The sequence below is a fragment of the Penicillium robsamsonii genome, assembly GCF_028829455.1.
Source record: "Penicillium robsamsonii strain IBT 29466 chromosome Unknown utg000003l_segment0_segment0, whole genome shotgun sequence".
In the NCBI taxonomy this organism is placed as follows: domain Eukaryota; kingdom Fungi; phylum Ascomycota; class Eurotiomycetes; order Eurotiales; family Aspergillaceae; genus Penicillium; species Penicillium robsamsonii.
In genome coordinates, this window is record NW_026643221.1 from 1,879,499 (window position 1) to 1,899,377 (window position 19,879).

At 49.2% G+C, this 19,879-nt stretch overlaps 8 protein-coding genes across 8 annotated transcripts; 5 read left to right on the plus strand and 3 right to left on the minus strand.

The window, feature by feature from the left end:
* Window positions 1-291: 291 nt before the first annotated feature.
* N7447_005436 (TADA1 family protein) lies at window positions 292-1,843 on the plus strand (the record flags this gene model as incomplete). Its single annotated transcript, XM_057229698.1, has 4 exons — window positions 292-499; window positions 630-904; window positions 968-1,076; window positions 1,173-1,843. 4 exons carry the CDS (start codon window positions 292-294, stop codon window positions 1,841-1,843), a joined length of 1,263 nt encoding a protein of 420 aa, XP_057084788.1.
* Window positions 1,844-2,394: 551 nt separating this feature from the next.
* Window positions 2,395-5,378, minus strand: N7447_005437 (U4/U6-U5 snRNP complex subunit PRP6; the record flags this gene model as incomplete). Its single annotated transcript, XM_057229699.1, has 2 exons — window positions 2,395-2,538; window positions 2,616-5,378. The coding sequence occupies 2 exons, from the start codon at window positions 5,376-5,378 to the stop codon at window positions 2,395-2,397; spliced, it is 2,907 nt and encodes a 968-aa protein (XP_057084789.1).
* Window positions 5,379-5,577: 199 nt separating this feature from the next.
* N7447_005438 (dimethyladenosine transferase) lies at window positions 5,578-6,983 on the plus strand (the record flags this gene model as incomplete). The annotated part of the gene is made up of 5 exons (XM_057229700.1): window positions 5,578-5,719; window positions 5,777-5,814; window positions 5,873-6,094; window positions 6,149-6,213; window positions 6,293-6,983. 5 exons carry the CDS (start codon window positions 5,578-5,580, stop codon window positions 6,981-6,983), a joined length of 1,158 nt encoding a protein of 385 aa, XP_057084790.1.
* A 78-nt stretch (window positions 6,984-7,061) lies between these two features.
* N7447_005439 (GTPase-activating protein GYP1) lies at window positions 7,062-9,298 on the minus strand (the record flags this gene model as incomplete). Its single annotated transcript, XM_057229701.1, has 8 exons — window positions 7,062-7,226; window positions 7,283-7,375; window positions 7,427-8,310; window positions 8,363-8,835; window positions 8,908-9,024; window positions 9,102-9,111; window positions 9,185-9,200; window positions 9,275-9,298. The coding sequence occupies 8 exons, from the start codon at window positions 9,296-9,298 to the stop codon at window positions 7,062-7,064; spliced, it is 1,782 nt and encodes a 593-aa protein (XP_057084791.1).
* Window positions 9,299-9,723: 425 nt separating this feature from the next.
* Window positions 9,724-10,105, plus strand: N7447_005440 (uncharacterized protein; the record flags this gene model as incomplete). Its single annotated transcript, XM_057229702.1, has 2 exons — window positions 9,724-9,764; window positions 9,823-10,105. The coding sequence occupies 2 exons, from the start codon at window positions 9,724-9,726 to the stop codon at window positions 10,103-10,105; spliced, it is 324 nt and encodes a 107-aa protein (XP_057084792.1).
* A 999-nt stretch (window positions 10,106-11,104) lies between these two features.
* N7447_005441 (Nucleotide-binding alpha-beta plait) lies at window positions 11,105-12,775 on the plus strand (the record flags this gene model as incomplete). Its single annotated transcript, XM_057229703.1, has 4 exons — window positions 11,105-11,234; window positions 11,302-11,465; window positions 11,520-12,543; window positions 12,642-12,775. The coding sequence occupies 4 exons, from the start codon at window positions 11,105-11,107 to the stop codon at window positions 12,773-12,775; spliced, it is 1,452 nt and encodes a 483-aa protein (XP_057084793.1).
* Window positions 12,776-14,390: 1,615 nt separating this feature from the next.
* On the minus strand, window positions 14,391-16,605 carry N7447_005442 (transient receptor potential ion channel family protein; the record flags this gene model as incomplete). The annotated part of the gene is made up of 2 exons (XM_057229704.1): window positions 14,391-14,692; window positions 14,766-16,605. 2 exons carry the CDS (start codon window positions 16,603-16,605, stop codon window positions 14,391-14,393), a joined length of 2,142 nt encoding a protein of 713 aa, XP_057084794.1.
* Window positions 16,606-18,564: 1,959 nt separating this feature from the next.
* On the plus strand, window positions 18,565-19,152 carry N7447_005443 (helix-turn-helix domain-containing protein; the record flags this gene model as incomplete). Its single annotated transcript, XM_057229705.1, has 1 exon — window positions 18,565-19,152. The coding sequence occupies one exon, from the start codon at window positions 18,565-18,567 to the stop codon at window positions 19,150-19,152; it is 588 nt and encodes a 195-aa protein (XP_057084795.1).
* Between the last annotated feature and the right edge of the window lie 727 nt (window positions 19,153-19,879).

Genomic DNA, 19,879 nt, shown 5'->3' on the forward strand with positions numbered 1-19,879 from the left:
ATGATATATGTGAACATAAAAGGGCACTGTTAAGTTCGGCGCACATCGATGTATCCGTTTCTAGGCTTCTGGCGGGGAACCGCAAGTCGGAACCTCCCCTTCCACCCAAACCCATCGCCATCTCTTTCACTCCATCAATTTTCATCTTCAGCCCATCAGGTTCTCTTATGAAAGCATCCTCTCTTTCTTTATTTCTAGTTTGAACCCTAGAATCCTTCTTGATGAAGGCGTAGGTGCCAATATTCCCTGCCCTTCGGCGTCGCCCGTCGCGCTCCCGCGAGTCCAGCAACCATGCAGATTGATCCGGCAGCTCTGAGTCGGAGTGACTCTGTCTCAAATCCAAAGGGCGCCGTGCCCAATGGCTCAGTATCCGCGAAGACCTCCAGAGCTCTGATATCGGTGCCGAGGCTAGAACTGGAGCATGCCTACACGGACCTGAAGACTGCCATCGGAGACAAGTGGGCCGAGTACAAAGAGGCCACAGCTCTGTTCTTACTAGGTATGTCGCGATGCGCATGGAATTTCTAGCCACAAAGCAATTGCTTGAGCTCCGTGGAGACTGTTTCCCCCTTCCCTTCTACATACTGGCCTCCGGTTCGATCACCTCCTGACCTCTTGCCTGATTATAGGACATTACAACCAGAGCGAATACGCGTCACGAGTTGACTACTTCTTGTGCGCCGATCCTAAAAATGAACATCTACACAACAATTTCGTATGCGCGCTCATCGGAAACCTCACGCGCGACCTCCCCGATCATGGCGTCGCAAACTGGGTATCGGCCAATGATAAACCGTCAACGGTGTCAAAGCCCGTCTCCGGAGATGCTGCGGAACAAAGATTGAAGACGGAGGTTATGAAGTTGCCTCCGAGGGACCGTCGGCGCATAAAGGCAATCCCAGAGGTACGTAGTCGCAAACGATGACGAAAACCTTCACCCCAGAAACCGAGAGCTAATGATCACCAGCGAGATCCCAATGAGAAAGTCCCCACAGAGCTCGAAGAAAGCTATCTAGCTAAGCAATTCAAATTGCCCAGCCAAGTTCCCGCAAGTGCAGGTGGGCTTAACAAGACTAGTAAGGCGACATCCTCCCCGTCGAACTCAAGATATCCTCTCCGTTCCCGTGGTCCCCTGTCAGTAAATAATGCCTAACCATCCTCCTCCATTATAGACTGGGAACTGGAAATCCGAAAACGATATGCCCAACCCCTCGCCGCAGAAACAGGCGAATTCCCCGATGCCGAATCCATCCATGCCCGCATGGTTCCCATATGTTATGAAGAATCTCTACCCAGCGGTGCCGGGCTCCCATGTGCTGAGTTCATGGCAATTGCGACGGAAACTTTCGTGAAGGAACTTTTATCCGCGGTATTTTCGCGGACCCGTTCGAATGGCCCGTCTGGTACAATCAATAACATGATGATGCGTCAGTACCGACACCAACTGGAAGTCGAAGAGCTTGCATACACACGTGGGGAGATTGCGAAGGATGCTGCCACCGGCCTACTCCCCGTTGAAGCGAGAGAGGCCAACCTTCGAAAACCATTGGGCGTTAGAGACCTGCGGTTAACTTTGGAGCTGGGCGGTGGTGTCCTTGGCCACATGCCACTCATCGTAGACCAGATCATGAACGGCTACCTTGAAGACGAACTAGAGACTGAAAGACACGATCGGTTGGAAAATGGCGTTGGTGAGCCACATCAGGAAATCAAACCCGACGAAGACGCGATGGATTTGGACGAAGACGAAGACGGTTCTCTGCTAGACTGGGAAGGTGGCACACTCGGTGATCGAGATCAGTTGAGCTCTTTACTCGACGAGTGTCTGTCCATGGCTGCATGAGAATTTTATACCCCCTTGTCCTTTTTTTTTCCCGTTGTTTTTCATACATGCTATATTACATGCTTTTTCTACTCTTTTCGGTTTGGATGGGGGCTCACGGCGTCTGGGTACTACCAAGGGAGGCTATCACTATTTGTGGCGCCACATGTTGCATATGGATTTGGAGTTTGAAGATATTGTCTTATCCGTTCTCGATCGCCTGTCTTGTCCTATGTTTCACCTTCCTATCTTGGTCATGTACAGTATCGCTTCTTTAAGGGACAAGGCGAAGCGGTCGATATCTGGAGGATGACGGGGAATCTTGAAAACAAACAGACCTAGAAATCTGAGTGGCCATGACCCTTGTTGAAGGTCAAACTTGTTCGATACCCATGAATTCTACATTACAATTTGGTTATCTTGGAAGCTATTACATAGTTACACATTAGGACACTGAATTTTTACATAGACATGAGTCTAACAGAGACATATATCCCTGTCAAAGATTGAATTCCATGGGCAATCTGCCCCCGAAACGCCTGTAGACGATACACCCACAAAGAACATGCCAGTTAGTTGATGGCACTTGCGACGAGCTTCAAGATCTCCTCGGTGGACTTGTAGGCATTGGCCGGGTCCTTAGCGATGGACTGCCAGAATTCACCGTGCTTGGGTTCCATCGAGATGCACTTTGACACAACATCTGATCGTTTTTCCTGTTTGTAGATGTTAGATAGATATTCAATGATAACATAGAGCCTAGAGAATGAATGAAAAGAGAGGGGTAACTAACCTCAGTTCCATGCTGCATAAGGAACTTGTAATACCAAGCCCAGCCATCACCATAATCACTATCCGAAACGATCGCCTTCTCAAACCAGGTCATGGCCTTCTCCAGCCGACGCTCGCCCCAGAAGATACGCGCGACAGTAATGAACAAAATAGGGTCATTCTCGACCTTCTTGATAGCCTCCAGACTGCGTGCCTTGCGCTGTGCGCGGGGTTCCAGATGCCAGATACTTTCGCTCCACAGAAGCCCTGATGTTGGGACTTCCTGGATCGCACGCGCCATGAGGACCTTGGCCTGAGCAATATTGTTGGCGCGACGTTCAACGCGCACACTTTCGGTCCAGAGCTCTGCACTCTTGGGAACGGCCAAACGAGCCTTGTCGAGGACGGACCGGGCTCGGACCACGGCGCCCGCTTTTTCTTCCAGTCGCGAAGCAAGTAGCCACAGCGCAACGGACTTGGGGCAGGCTCGGGTGCCTGTTCCGTACGCCTCGCGCGCCTGCGGGAACTTCTTCTGCGCTTCGTAGATTTGGCCCTTGATCATCCAGAGCTTGTCAGCCTTCGGGAAGAGTTGTAGGCCTTGATTGACTAGATCCAGAGCATCGTCGATGTTGCCAAGCTGCCGCTCGAAAGCAACGCTCTTGGTCCAGACGCGATCTGTGCCGGCTTCGCGACGAGCGGTGGCCAGGAGCTCTCTAGCTTGGTCGGTCTTTTTGGCGTCGGCCTCTAGCTTGACAGCGGCCAGCCAGATATCTTCGTTGTTGGGGTTTTGGTTGAAGGCACGGCCGAGGACTCGTCGAGCATCATCAATATCTCCAGACTGCCATTTCTCCTTGGCAAGAAGGAGCCAAAGTTCCTCGCTCTGCGGGCACGCTTCGACTGCCTTCTCCAGAACTTGCCAGAGAGCTTCTTTGGTGCCGTGGTTGCGCTCCAGATCCGCTGCTGCGAGCCAGATTGATCGGCGATTCACAAAGACCCGCAGGGCGTAAGCGTAAATTGCTCGAGCAGTTTCATAGTTACCACGGGCAATACTGGCCTTTGCATCATCCATCCAGATATCCTTTCGGTCATCATCCTCGTCCAGGCCCCATCCGAGAGTCTCTTGGATGATACCGGCACATGTAAGGACAGCGCCTTCGGCTTCACATTTCTCGGCTTCTGTGATCCATTCTTCTCTTTTCAGCATGGCGTTCTCTCGGGCCAGGGACTGAACAGCACGCTTCATGACATTGACCTTCGCGAATGTACCCATCTGCTCCTGGAGTCGAGCTGCAGCAATCCAAATTTCATAGCTAGTAGGAACCGCTTTTCGAGCAGCATTCAAGACTTTCTGTGCATTTTCTGGGGTTTCAAGGCGAGCAAGCGCAAGCCACAACTCAACTGACAGAGGAATTATTTCAACAGCCTTTGCCAACAGCAAGCGCGCATCGGCTGGATCGTCTTCTAGATTAACAGCTTCTTTCCATATCTGCACCGATTGGGGAATGTGCAAAATAGCCTGACGTAGAACATTCTTCTTGGCACGGGTGTCCGTTTCTAATCTCATGGCCTCGGTCCAAAGTCTTGTGGAACGGTCATTATTCTTGATCGCATTGGCTGCAATGACCTTTGCATTGTGACCTTCATTGAGTCGAATGTTTTCCAGCCACGCATCTTCGCTTTTGGGGCAGAGCTCACACCCTTTAGCGATGAGACTCCTAGCAGCCACAATCCGGCCAGCAAGCTCCTCCAGACGAGCTAGGGCAATCCAGCCGGGGGCATGCTTAGGGTTGGTCTTGGTGACGGAGTCCAACAGAGTACGAACTCGCTTGATATCGCCCACCTCAACTTCACCAGCTTTAGCTTCTGTTTGTGTCAAGCTAGTGAGGTAACCCTTAGGGTCGATATTCGTAGAGGTTCCGGATGTACCAGCGGATGCAGCCTGATCTAATCGGACCTTCAGCACTTTATCACGCGCCGCACCGATATCTGCAAAGTTCATCATAGAGCCCTCGGCGGCTTCTCCTTCGTCGGTATTCGTTTGCGTGCCATCTTCGGCAATTGTCGTGCCGTACTGAGCTGAGTCTCTCGCACCAGCAATGACACTATCCGGGACGGCATAGAACCGCTGTCGGGCATTCTGTTTATCTCGTCGATTCTTGCCCGTCAAATCTCCAACCTCCGGGAGGTTAGCCCAGTCTTCTTCAGATACCGAGGCAAGTGTGCGTTTGAGGTCGGCAAATTGGTGTTGGATTTTCGGGTTATTCCGTTCGTATTCTTGTTGTTCGGCTTTCTCTCGAGCTTCCCTGTAGGTGGCGAGCGATTCATGTCGGTACTCTGTCCAAACAACCGGGGCTAACCCGATAAACAAATGGTTTCGGAGGGGGAATGGGAGGGGTATGACTAACCTACGAGCTCTGCGGCGCTTGTCCATCTTCTCATCTACCTCTTGGTAGATGCGGTCTGCCTCATCGTCTTCTTGGTCGAACTGTCCGTATGCGAACAGCCCGACCTCGTTGTCGGGATCCTGGAACCGCTCATCTTCCTCCTCCTTGTCGTCTTCTTTTCCGCCTTTCTCGCGTGTAGTGTTTCCGTAGGCAGTAGGTGCAGCAGCTCCGAGAAGCTGAGCTCTCTTGGTCAGAGCAGCCTGGATCTGTTCGGGCGTAGGTCCTTCACGCGCCGGGCCAAGATCGGAGCGAGTGGTAAATCCTGTCGCACCACGACCTAGACCAGCGACGTAGTTCTCAGGCGCTGCCTGGCTTAGGAAATCCTTTCGTCCAGACGCCATATTGGGCTCAACACAACTCAAAGGGCTCTCGACATCGACGGCGCAGAAGGCGAAAGCGGACTCGGGAGAATGTAATTCCGGTGCCGACAATCTTATCGCAAAAAAAGTTCCGCCCACATTGAAGTCGGTGCTTTGTTGCCGCAGGTTTTCTCTGGTTTCTTTTGATAATTGTCAAATTCCAGAGGCTTATTACTACAAGATGCCCAAAGTCAACAAGCCGAAGCGCAATAGCGCTTCGCAGGGCATGTCAGATGCTGCGGCCAAGACAAAAGCTGCTCACAGCATCTTCAAGATGAACACTGATATTGGCCAGCACGTTCTGAAGAACCCTGGTATTGCTGGTAAGGACTGGTTTTCACTGCACTATACCTTCTCTATCTAACAAGTTGGATATCTAGCTGCAATTGTGGAAAAGGCTGAGCTCAAGCAAAGCGATGTGAGTTACAAAAGACATTGATTGGCTTGACAAACACTAATCGTGTGTGAATCAACAGATCGTCCTCGAAATTGGCCCCGGTACCGGTAACTTGACAGCCAAGATTCTGGAAAAGGCAAAGAAGTGCATTGCCGTGGAATTGGATCCTCGTATGGCTGCAGAAGTCACCAAGCGCTTCCAGTCCACTCCATACCAAAAGCGCCTAGAGGTCATTCTTGGGGATGTAATGAAGACAGAGCTCCCATACTTCGATGTTTGCATCAGTAATACTCCCTACCAGGTATGTCAACCTCATGTCTTCTCGAACGCTTCTTCCGAGTCTAACAGAGTAAAGATCTCTTCTCCTCTCACATTCAAGCTCCTGGCTACATCTCCGGCGCCTCGCTCCTGCGTTCTCATGTAAGTCCCCGCCAGCAATACTGAGAGATTTCAGAGACATTCTGTGTAATTGGGAGTTAACATGTGAACCTCCATACAGGTTCCAACGTGAATTCGCTCTGCGTTTATTCGCCAAGCCCGGCGACAAACTTTACAGTCGACTTTCAGTCAATGCGCAAATGTGGGCCAAGATTGATCATATCATGAAGGTTGGCAAGAACAACTTCAAGCCACCGCCGCAGGTCGAGTCAAGCGTCATTCGAATGGTCCCCAAGAACCCACGGCCACAGATCAACTACGAAGAGTGGGATGGTCTTTTGCGAATTGTTTTCGTGCGGAAGAACAAGACTCTCCGGTCTAGTTTCATTGGTACGTCAAGCATCATGGAATTGCTAGAGGCAAACTATCGGACATGGTGTGCGCAAAATGACATCCCTGTGGAGGATGGTCCGGTAGAAGTCGCCAATGACGATCCGATGGCAATGGACATGGGCGACGAGCAGGAGGAGGAACAAGCTGCTGATGAACCGGCCGACGAGGTCATGGATATGGACGATGACGATGTTCCCGATTTCTTCAAGGCGGACACAAATGCCCGTCTCGAAGCAGCACTCAAGAATGGAGCTTCGCGCAAGAAGCGTGGCAAGGTTGCAGAACTAGTCCGTGAGAAGGTGCGCCAGGTCCTGGAGGATGACACTGATCTTGGAGAGAGGCGCGCGAGAATGTGTGATGAGAATGATTTCTTGAAGCTGCTGTGGGCATTCAACCAAAAGGGTATTCATTTCAACTGAGCGAGAAAGACCATCTGCCCTGGGGGAAAGCATCCGAAAATAGAAGTTGAAAATTCGGATCATGAATTATGATTACTATCAATAAAAGATACCATTTTCAGGAGGTTCATCACCAGCCGGCCGGAGGTGAGCACGCGAGTCCTGAAACAGGCTCTGCCAGATAAATGCTTCGCTAAGTAAGAGCTCAATGTCTTTCTCGGTCCAACCCTTCGTTGGCAATGCTTGGAGGAACATCATGATCTCCTGGGAGAACGTTAGTCCCTGTTTGATAGTGGCGATATTCGACTAAAATCTCGTACCTGGAAATCCATCTTGACCAATTGATCTGTCCATTTGACTAAGAATGCAGCGCAGACATAGAGGTGGAATCGAGAGAAGCCCTGCTCCTCAGCCTAGAATGACAATCAGTACCATGCAAAGCAGTCCGCTAGGGGGAAACGAACCATGTACGTGTCCCACATGCGTATCGTGTTTTTGATGCTCATTTCCCGCATGAGCAAGCAGTTCATCCATCGGAAACTAAATTGCATAAATTCCACACCTTCTTGCTCCAAATGCTTCGCGAGTGTTGCATCAATGCGCACTGTCAAGTCTCGCAGCGCCCTGACCTGTCGGTGAATGCCAGGCTGAGCATATATGTAGTTGTCCTGGATACCATCCAGCAGCTTTGTCAGACACCAGAAGGTGTCCGCTTCCACTGCATCTAGCACACTCCGAGGCAATTGGCCTGGGTCCATGCCTTCTTCAACGTTCAGGTCGGTTATGTAGACACCCAGGAAGACCTGCCAGAATGGTGTGACTAGATCATTGATACCTTGAACATAACCACTTGCAGGGTGTCGGATGGCCCAGAGATAAAGGATGCGTTCCAAAGACCGCTGAGTGGCTTCATAGCCGTACAGCGGAATGTGGGGGCTGGTGCGTGGAACATCGATACTAATCTGGTGCCAAACTGCCTCATCAAGTCCTCTGCCGCGGCCCTTGGTCGAAGAAGAGGGGTTTGCAGAGCTTGCTCCACTACCTCGGTCAAAGGCCTGCCGGACTCCGTCAAGGTACTCCTTGCGCTTCCGTTCCAGAGTAGAGATGCGTCGTTCACTATTTGTAGGAAGATAGCCGAGAAGAAGTTGCCAGGTCATTGGCCGCACTTCCTCTGGCACACCTGACCAAGCGAGATCCCGCAGCTCGGTGGGAGACACCGTGCTGGCTTGCAGGATGCGCTTGAACTTGTTAATTCGCGTGATGCGACTCGAATGAATGTCCCTTTCTTTGGGCGAAACATCTATGGGAGGTGGGGAGTGATTGATGAGGTTCAGAGCATTAGCAGGGTCTATAACTGTCAGCTTTGCTCCAGTTTCTTTCGGTCATGTACTCATACATACCTTGTAGGATGTCCTTGTATTGAGGTCGGAGAATCTTCCCATCCCCCTTGCGAGCCGTTGGATACATCGGAGCACCACGCTCTTCCGCAATATCTGAACTATTCGCGCGTTGCCTGTTGGCGGCGCTTAATCCGTACCCAAGTGTTGAGGGGTTGCCTGCTGCTCCGCCACTGAAATCAATATTCTGGGCCTTCAAAGGCGCGGATCTTTTTCTCCTCATACTAGCAAGACTAGGAAGCCCGAATTCATCTTCATCATCATCGTACACAATCTCATCATCATAATCATCATCTTCTTCGTCTTCTTCGGTGGGGTCACGACTCCACTCGTTGACCCCTTCGGTCATAATGCCAGGGTATGGTTGCCGGGGAGGTGAGGCCACTAGGTTTCCTGGCCTGCGAGCTGAGTTCGATGCAGCATTTGTAGCCGATGGTTTCGGCGGTGTTCTCGGGCCTGAGTGGGAGGAAGTAGGTCTACCAAAGAAGACACTTGTCAGTCATCGTTTCTGATCAATTGCTGGATCTGTAGGATATATGATAACATACTGTACAATATTGGCATGTGAGTATGATGCGCCAACCACAGTATTCGAACCATAGAACTTCGATGATCCCTGATTTAGGGACGTACTTCGGCCAGCCCAGAAGGGCGATTCGGTGCGTCTTAAAGAGACATTAGCATTCGATAGACATTGCAGCTGTGTTCATAGGTGTAGAAGACATATAAAGCTTCCACTTACTCCGACTTGTCTGTGAAATGGGACGAAAGGCCATGTAAGCTATAGCTGCGATTAAAATGCAAGGGGAGGCAATAGATACGAACCAACCTGGACCATTTCCTAGGAAAGCAGTCAGCTCAATGCCCAACACAGACAGATTCAAGAGATTCATATAGCTAGGGAGTTAGACATACCTGCTGCCCTTTTTTGTTTGCCATCGTATGGTGATTCTGAAAGTGGTGTGCTCATGCGGGAGTCTAATATACGTGCGGGGTGGCACTGTAATAGAATGAATGCCGTCTATCCTGCAGCCAGGCCATGTAGGAACGAAATAGAAAATCAATAGAGCATATTTGGGAGAGATAGACTCGAAATGAAAGGCAAATCAAAGCAATACAGGTTCTAAAATGTATAGATACGAAATACGTAGCTTTCACCCCGAGTCCCGCGGGCGACAACGTATTATGTAATCGATCCGCTTGGGGATTCCCGCGGTGGACTTCTCAACTTCTTCATCCACTTGTTCTCACATTTTCCGCGATTCTTGTTACTTTAGTTTTGCTTCTACTCTGACAGGCTAGGGTTACACGTGTTTCTGTGACTACATCTATTATTGCTTTTATTGACCGTTCACTATTTTATCATGGCTGACCCCGAGGATGGAGATGATCTCTTTGCTGATCTGTATGTATTCTACTTGACTCTACATTGAATAAATTCTAATCAAGTTTCTTCTTTTTAGCTACGATGCTGACGATTCCACCAACCGTACTACTGCAGCAGTCGAGGCGCCAAAGCCTACTGATGTAGGCGCGACCAACCTTGCACCTGCTGGAGACTCTGCTGGGCAGGATGTCGCTCTTGCCCCTGTTGGCACGTATGAATCGCACCCTGCCCAGCCTTCGGAGTTCGACCCGGGTTATAACAATAGCTCCGGAAACGCTTATGGCGCCCCTGCTACTACCCAGGCACCCCCTCCTGCCGAGACCGAGTCTCACGGAACAGGGATCAAAGAAGACGGGTAAGTCCACTAATCGTGTTCCTTTTATATCTTTATGTTCGAACTCTACCCCAATTGCATGTATCTGTCTGGTTTTGGGCTTCACCGCGTCGGTACAAGCCTGGGTGGTGCCAATTGCTATTCATGGGGTTCGACTACAATTCTGGGTGCAGGAAGGACTTTCCTAGCTACGGGTTAATATATCTCTGGGCTGTGGACTGTGGGCTGTTTCGAGGAAAAATTCGCCGGTTGTTTGGTGGCGCATGCATTTTTAAAGGAGGGAAAACAAAATGCGGGCTCGGCGACCAATCAGCAAGTCTGTTCGAGGAACCATCACACAACCACCGATCAAAAGTGATCTACAATTCACATTGGGATACCCCGGCATTCGCTTCACAGAGTCAAGCGGAGGCTCAGAAGGCACATTGCCTGGAGCCCTTGATCAAGACAATTGCTTGCGCAAATCAACCACACGCCACCCACGGACCTTTGTCACAAACGATTCATATATAGTACAGCCGATACTATATAGTTTCCTGTCGATATACCTTGATAGGGCAGAGCAAGAAGTAGCTATCTAGCTTGGGACTCTGTGTTAGACAAGGCAAAGGTTTTCACGGGTCAGACAGACAGACAGTGACAATTCACTTTTTACGACTGAAATACTTGCACCTGCACGCTTCTCATCTCGCCTGTCTCCGGCTTGAGCAATCCAGAAAGAGAGGGACATGAATTGTGCATCCAAGCCCATGTAAACCAGTGGGCTTGACGTTAAATCCCGGTCCTGAACATGAAATTTGCTCAGGACCGTACAAGTATACATTGACAGTGACTATGAGGTACAATGTTCATGTACCGACCTAGCACGCGCCCTGTCTGTTCTAGGGCAATGTGCTCAAAATAGCGAGGCTTTTCGCACGCTCGACTAGCCCATGAATAGCAATACCTGGCCACCTACCTTTGCACTTTGATTTCCTTCCTTTGTCCTACCCATTATCATTTCTATCACATTACGTTCAGCATCATGCTGCTCACTGAATATCATTCCCTGGGCCGTTTCGTTTTTTATTTTTGCGATGAGCCGCCGCTGACCGATGAAAATGTGATTGTTAGAAAGATGTTCATTGGTGGTCTGAACTGGGAAACTACGGACGGTATGGATATGTATCTTTGCTACATGGAAACATGTCATTTAGCTAACATATATTGATGTTGATCTAGAGTCCCTTCGTGACTATTTCTCTCAATTCGGTGAGGTTCAGGAGTGCACCGTCATGCGGGATAGCGCCACTGGACGCTCTCGCGGTTTTGGATTTTTGACTTTCCGTGACGCTAAAACTGTCAATACTGTGATGGTGAAGGAGCATTATCTGGATGGAAAGATTGTAAGAATTACCTCACAATTGGACAAAGCAAACTGTTGCTGACAAATATTGAAGATTGATCCCAAGCGTGCTATTCCCCGCGATGAACAGGAGAAGACTTCTAAGATTTTTGTTGGTGGTGTTAGCCAGGAGGCTACCGAGCAGGACTTCAAGCAATTCTTTACGCAGTTTGGCCGTGTTGTGGATGCCACTCTTATGATGGACAAGGACACTGGACGTCCCCGCGGATTCGGTTTCGTCACTTTCGACGGTGATGCTGCTGTTGAGAAGGCTCTCTCCCGTCCTCTTGAGATTCTGGGCAAGCCAATAGAGGTCAAGAAAGCCCAGCCCCGTGGTAACCTGCGTGAGAACAACGATCAACGCGGCGGCAGTGGTGGCCACCGCAATGGAGGATACCGCGACCAAAACCAGAACGATGGAGGTCAGCAGCAAGCCGCTCAGCAGGGACAGGGTAGTTCGATGACTCCTCAAATGATGGCCCAGTACTGGCAACGCATGCAGCAGTACTTCACCATGATGCAGCAGTCGATGGCTGCCGGTCAAGGAGGAATGCCTGGCATGAACATGAACGCCATGAACATGAATCCCGCTATGATCGCGCAGATGCAACAGATGCAGCAGATGCAGATGCGCCAGCAGCAGCAACAGCAGATGGGTGCCCAGCAGCAAGGTACTATGAGCCCCGGCCCTCAGAGCCCTGGCTCCCAGCAGGCTATGCCCAACATGATGAACCCCGCTATGATGCAGCCCAACCAAGCCAATGTTCCCGGCGGTCCAGGCAGCGATTGTGCCAGCCCCGTTCCCAACGCCGCCGCGATGGCCGCCAACTACAACAACGGAGCTGGAACCCCAGCCAGAGGACAAACCGGACCTGGATACAACGCCACCGAGCAGATCGCCTTCGAGCAGCAAAAGTATGAGCAGCAGCAGATTAACCGCTCGATGGACCCTCGCGGTTTCTCGCCTTACCAGCAGCAGGGTGGCCCAACTTCGTGGGAGGGCATGTACGATGAAGTTCCTCAACCTCATGTCCCGACCGGACCAGCAGGTATGAGACGCATTGGAAGTTCGGGTAGTGGTATGTGATTCTTACGAGTTTCTGCATATTGTGTCCCTTTCATCTAAACCCCGTTCCTATTTTCTTTGCTCGCATTCGCTAACACTTTTCTCAAACAGGAACCACTCCTCAGCCCCAGGGCACTGCTCCTCCTAATGCTCCGACTGGACCCCGTAACGCCGGCAAGCCTGGTGCGAACTACCGTGGTGGTGGCCGAGGAGGACACCGTACCTACCACCCCTACCAGCGCTAAGCTGCTCGTTGGGGCTATCTCAAAGTAACATCTAGCCTCTTCTCGTTTCAGTTACGATTTCGTTTCTTTTATGTGTTTTTTAAGTCTTTTTTTTACCTGGGGCCAGCGAATTTGGGCCTCATGGATTGATAATTGTGTGGCCGCCAACGAAGGCGAAGTTGGGGCCCGGCGAACTGGTTGTATTGGTGATTTCCATACTCTTTGTCTTCACTTCAAGGTTGTCTCTGGTTCGGTGCTTTCGTGGGCGAAGCTTTTGTTCGCCAGTGTCGAGGTCTGGGAATCAAGGCTTGAGTCGAGGTTTCTCGTGTCACCGGGAGGGAAATTGTTCGGCGATCGGTGAAAGCGAGTCTTTAACCTTCGTTCGAACTCGTTGATACACTACTTTCTGTTGTGATGTTAGCCTCACAATCAAGAGTCAAAAGTGTTCATTTGAGCTACATTGTAGATGATCTCGTAGCCAGTAGGGCGTAGGGCTTCGGGTTTTCGTTGCTGGGTTTTCGTTGCTAGGTTTTCGTTGCTGGATAGCAAGGTTTGGGGCTCCCCAAGTCATTGTATCTCTAGGTGAGAGCCAGCGCGACACGGCTCAATCAAGCCACGGACCATTTTGTGTAGATTAAATTATGATTAAGGGGGTTATAGACACTTCTAGATAAATATTCATATATCTTGAGATCAGAATCGTTGTTCGTATGGTGTGGTGATCAAATTAAATGGATGGGTTGTCTGCTAGATAGGGCCACGCAATCCACGTGACATGGACAGGATTGCCCAGTTCGTGACCTACAAATAGCACTTACACCACAGCCTTTGCAATTTACGCTTGTTTCAATCTGGAGGGTATAATTCTACATTAATTTTTAGTATTCAGCTCTTCTTAAATTAATGTACGGCCCTGGAAACGTTGATGATTTGGTGATCAATCAAATGCGTACCTGGGCTGGTGTTCAAAGATCTGTTAGAAGGGTAAACATCCAACTTCCAATACGTTATGGGAGATATATTAATTACCAGGGAAACTCTTCATGGGCTTGTGCAGATAGATGACACCCCCTTGGTTGGTCTTGTATATACATTTATCCATTTCGCTTTCCCCACGCATATCAATGTTTCTACCTGTAGATCTGTGTCCTAGAGGAGGGACAAGGCACTTGAGCTTTGTCTTTGGAGTACTATTAGGACATTTTTTCAAAAATAGTCCACGAGAGGTTATTTCGCCACAACATACTCATCTCGGCATGGTTACAGACTAGTAATAAGATACAAGGATTAAGTACTCAATATGAAGAAATTCTCATCAAGTGCAAACTGTAATATAAATGATAGATGGTAAAGATGATAATGAATGAGGTATGTATAGAGACAAGATAAAAAAAGAATGGATGTAAGTGATATCACACAAGAAGATGCATCTAAAGGCGGGAAGATCAAAAATGCCCGCCATTTTCAAGCACACGCTAAAAACCGTCAAAAAAAAGTAACTCCCAAGTCACAACGCGTGTGTCCGATCTAAAAATGTCGAGGAAGGTAAAAATATAGAAGCAAGAAGAGTTGTAACGTCATGTCGAGTCTGTGACGCTTTCGTTGGTTGTTTTTTAGTTGTTTTTTAGTTGTTTTTTTAATATGCCATCCCGTAGCCCGGAGCTGCAGGACGACGGCCTTCGAGAGAGCTTCGCGAGTGGTGGCTGTCGGGGCTTGCACTGCGCCCGTGTGCCACGCCGTAGTCATTGTGGACTAGGCCAGCGCGTTCGTCGCTGCCAGTTGGCCCGGCTCGCTTGGGTTCGTCTCGGTAAGACTCGTATGGACCGGTGAAGTTGAAGTTGCTCATCTCGGCGTAATCCTTGCGTTGCGGGTGGTCCATAAGGAGGGAGTCTCGGGCGTCCAAGGGAGTCAGGTCGTCGAGGTCGCGGTTTGCTTTTTCTATAAGAAAGGAATCGTTAGTATATGTACATGTTGGGATGGAGCTTGGATCACAAAGTAGCTTTTGACTTACCAGCTTCTCTTCTTCGCTTTTCATGCGGGTTCTCACGGCAGCAATTGATGATGGCATTGACTGCGATGAGAATAGCGAGGACTGCGGTGAGAGTGGACTGCACGACAATGAGGACAATGCCAGTGACAGTTTTAGTTGTTTGAGAAAGACCAAGTTCTTCGACGAAGACTAGGACGCAAACAATGGACAGAACACGGACGACCTGGACGGCGATGTTGATTCCCATTGATGCCTTGGTGGCATATGGGCGGCTCCACACCAAGAGTCCCAACAGAAGAATTTCGCAGACGAGCTGGCCGGCACTTTGGAACAAACCGTGGCCTTCGCCACCGGCGATGATGCAGCCCTTGACTAATGCGTAGACAATGACTGGGATGAAGAGCCACCAGAAGTCCTTCTTGTAGTTATCGTAGAACAGACTGTATTTTTTCCAGGTTTCCCTGTCCTCGTACAGGCTGGAGGCATCTCCCTCGGCCTTTTTGTACTTGCGAGCCATGTAGACAATGCGAATGGCAAAGAAAAGAAGAACCGCTGTGAAGATAGAGAGGGTTATGGCAGCCAGCGTCTTTGCTGCCCACGAGTCACCCTTTCGTAGTTGGTAGACACAGTATAGCACCCAGATACTGTAAAGCACGAGGATCATGTTGGTGATTGTCCGTGCCATCAAGCCCCAGTAATCTTTCCGGAAGTCGGACAGCTTGTTGGGGAAGTTGCCATACAGCGCCCACAGTTCCAGGACGACCTTCACTAAAAGAATACCGACGACAACGACGGCAATCACGATGGCAAAGATCAGGAGAACAGTCATGAAAATATTGGCAGAAGGAACCATCAGTTCCTGAGCGAGTTCCTTCAGGTCGCTAACCGTGCTCGAAGAGCCACTTTCCTCACCCTCACTGTCTGAAGAGCTCTCCGAAACACTAGGATCGGCGGAGGCCTCAACCGAGCGAGCGACCATCGCGCCGAATTCGAGGGTGTAATCCCAGCTCCGTTTCGTTGTGTTGGTGGATGAGCTACTGTGCGTGACAGAGGAGTTCTTCAGGTACTCATAGCTTTCCGTGGTCAAGTTACCGCCAGTGGCCTCTCGGAATTTGTCGATGGACTGCTGCATGCCAGCCCAAGGGATCAAACCAGTACTCCACATGAAGTTGGAGGAGAAGCTGCGATAGACAGGGGGGTAGGCGACACTGAGCATGCCATTGGTGGCCATGGAATGGAACCAGCCCATCACATCGCCAAATCCAGGGCTATTGGACGGTGTTCCAGCAGTTCCCGCCGAACCAAGAGCCGAGACACCGCTCAGTGCTAGAGCGCCTGCCGCAATTCCGGCCGAGACATACTTGACTGCGCCAACGTCGACGGTGTGGCCGTTGGATAAATGAGACTCGATACATGCCACGTTCTTGTCCTCTTTCTTGGATTTCAGGACAAGCTTTGCCTGGCCATCCAAGTCAGGTATTTTGAATGCGATACCAGGGATCTGGCTAGCATATTCGGACGGAACCTCCATGGATCCACTGGCCTTGAAAGTCCCCTTGGGCACGGGGCAGAGTTGGTCCACATGAATCTCGTCGCCGCAGGGATCAAATTCTTTCTTGTAGATTTCGTTGCCATAGGCAGTGACGGTGATAGCCGCCTGCACCTTCTGTTGCATCGCGTTGGTACCAGCCACGTCGAAGACAACTATTCCAGTAGAACGAGTGTAGGTAACATCCATCTTTTGGACGTTGATTGCCGAATCGGTCATGCACAGGTTGAATCCGCTCGTGGATAGGGTGTCGGCTGCCAGGGCTTGAGGCACCATGGCCAGGCCCAGCAGAGCCCAAATATAGTTCTGCATGTTGGCCGAGCACGATTGATATTCGATACGTTATACCAATCCAAAATCTAATAGTTTGAACCAAGTAGGCGCGTATTCATCAAGGATGGAGGGATGGCGCGAGGATCGGGTGGGCTGTGACGATATATGGAATGACTGTGGGTAAGTCACAAGGGGGAAAAAAAAAGGTAAAAAGGTAAAGCAGGATCAACCCGCTGTGCTGTAGAAAAGAAACGAAAAAGATAAATAATAAATGAGTCGAAAGGGTCGCAAAGACGTGGGGTTGTGAGACAACGGTTTTCGAGCAAACCAGCTGTAAAGAAACAATGAACGAGAGTAGGAGAGTAGGAGAGAGAGGAAGCGATTGGAGATTAGTGAATGATATTCCCCCTCTCACAATGTGATAATCAGTCGAAAAGAAGAAAAGAGAGGAAAGTCTCGACCGTAGAGAATTACGACCGATCAGTCTAATCTTGGCCCCTGAATTTGGGACTGATTGGCTCCCCCCGTTTCAGTCTAGGCCCAACAATCGGTATGTTACTATTTTCATTAGACTTATATACCTTGAATTTATGTTACAATATCGTCGAATTCTTAAAAGGAGTCACTACCTATGTACATATAGGTAGTACTCTGTAGATATGTGAGGTAAAACTAACAAATATGAAGCTTTCCTCCAGACTTGACCCAAGGTTCCCCCCCCTCAAGTTACCGGGGTTCCAGCCCAAGTGGCGCTAAAGTTCTCTCCCGTCCATGGAACAGTACAGAGTATCGCAAGGGAGTGCACTAAAAAAATAAACGCCACACCAGCCACACGGGATGTCAATTACCTCCTATTTATGATTCGACCATTCAAAATTAATTCACTCGGTACCTGCAGACCCAACAGTTGGCTTTGCATACAAGTGCATAGCCTTTTTTCAAACATCCCTCTTATGACGTGTACTCGAGGGATGTACACATAAGCCCTGGGAGAACAGGGCTCAAGTATGACTGGAGCATCGAAGATCCCATCCTAGTTCTAGGCTTACCGGTGGACCCCCCTTACAGGCTTCTGGATGGACACATAATGTTCTTAGTGAAGTATGCGTACGACCAATCCAGTTAACAGGAGTAGGAATCATATTTTGTGCGCGCGCACACACCTTGGGCTGTGAATGTGTAAAACAAACAAATTTGGGGTGGGTTCACCCTATGGTCCCATTAATGTGAGACAAGGCCAAGCGCCGTGCCACGGATATCTATTCTTATCGCTTTCGATAGCCCATGGCACCTCCATCAATTATTGTGATTATCACTATATTCGCCTTCAGCCTTTCACAATTATTACTTGTCCAACTCGTGAACTCTATATAGAGTACCCAGCTTGTTGCTACAGAGTAGTTACAGAATACTCTATGAATATTTTGGAGAGATTTATCTCTAAAAGATTCATTTCACATGGTTTCAGATTGATTGTTACCAATGGGAAAAAAACCCCTTCCTGATGATATTAATATGGAGCAACTACAAAATAGGGGCCTGATTCCGCGTCTCCAGGAAGAGCCCCGCCAAGGAAATCTATTTATGAAAGCAACATAAAAAAGCTTTCTATTTGAGAGCTAAATATGGAGTATGGAGTAAAGATCTAAGCATGTTGTAGATACTTTTCTTGAATGCCCTCATTTACAAAGTAATTCAAATATTGTCTTATTTCTTTCTACGGTGCTATTACCAGAAGTTGAAATAATTAAACAATGGCCACAGCGGAACATTCGCAATGTTAAGCGTTAATCCTTACAAATAACTTATGTAACCTGTGATTTATACAGGCGAAAACGTGAATGAATTCAGACATGAGGATATATACTTCGTACGACTTTCCAGTTCGGGCCAGGCGGCAGAAAATGTACTATCCATACCGCCTACTACATCGTGACTCAAGACTCCCATTCCACCACCCCGCTCTTCACGTCTCTCTCCAGGCACAACCTCGCTACCATGGGGCCCGAGGGGCCCGAGGGGCTCGAGAAGCCCGAGATTCCAGATAAACCCGAGAAAAGATCTCGTCGACGTGGGGCCGAACTTGATCCATTCCTTCGCACCCGGCTCTGTGTGCTCAGAACCACAGCCAAATGGACCTACAAACAGATCCAGAATGAATACCCACATATCCCACTCTCCACCATCAAATCAACCATTCTCCGAGAGAGCAATCGGGTCAATAACCACTCACAAGCCCGCTCTGGCCGACCCTCTAAGCTGAAGGACGAAGATCGAGCCCGAATCCGCGAGGCTTTTCATGCGAATCCTCAAATTACATACGATGAACTACTTGTGGTGGTTGATTATAAAGTTGGCAAGGAGTCACTTCGTCGGTTCCTGAATGAGGACGGGCTGAGGAAGACACAGACCCTTGCTCGATCTTCTTTGGCTGACAAAGGAGCTGCCCAACAACTTGATGGGACTCAATCTGTTCACTCATATGACACACCTCCTGCTGGCTGGGCTGGTGATTTTGGGTCTGATCTAGCACCCAGCGTGTCAGATCCCGCATCTGCTACAGCGAGCCAGATCGTTGGCAATTAGACGACTTGTTGAAAGAGATACCCTGGAATTTTCGGCGTTGCGCGTTCATTTGGAGGTTGGCTCAATTATCCAAACAAATATAAGCTACAGGATATGTAGGGCATTGGAGTGGAAACTTCATTGCAGGATTGGTTTTGTGTAGCTATTATATCAACCTCTATGTTGCAGACAAGTGGTCCTAATTTGAATTAGAATAATGAAATATACACAATACGGTGTGTTGGTTGATTGCATCATCAATCCAGCCTACATAAATTCTTGATTCCGGGAGCCTTTATCAGGTCATGGTTTTCCAGCACCCCGTTTATCATGCTAATAGTCTCGGATATATATAGTGTCCGAAAGTACAGGCAACATGGCCGCAGAATATCCCTATTTATGTCCCTTAAGACCGAACTCTTGAACACATACTACTATGAGGTCAGACGGAAGATCTGAGTAAATCATCTCCATTTGGGGTAAATGTTCTGCTTACATACATGGAGCCATTTTTGCATTTTGCGCACCCAAGAATGGAATCTGATCTGAGTATTTGTAGATCCTTGCTTCGCGTTGAAGGATTCTCATACCACACTTCGCTTCAGAAACGGTTACAAATGAGCGGTGCTTCATTGCATCTGCTCTTGGATATACCTGCCTCGGTATTTCCTAGACACTTAGTAGGTGAAGGGAAAGATAGTGGGGGCTAAGTCTATAAATAGTCACCCAACAGGGCAAGTGATCAATG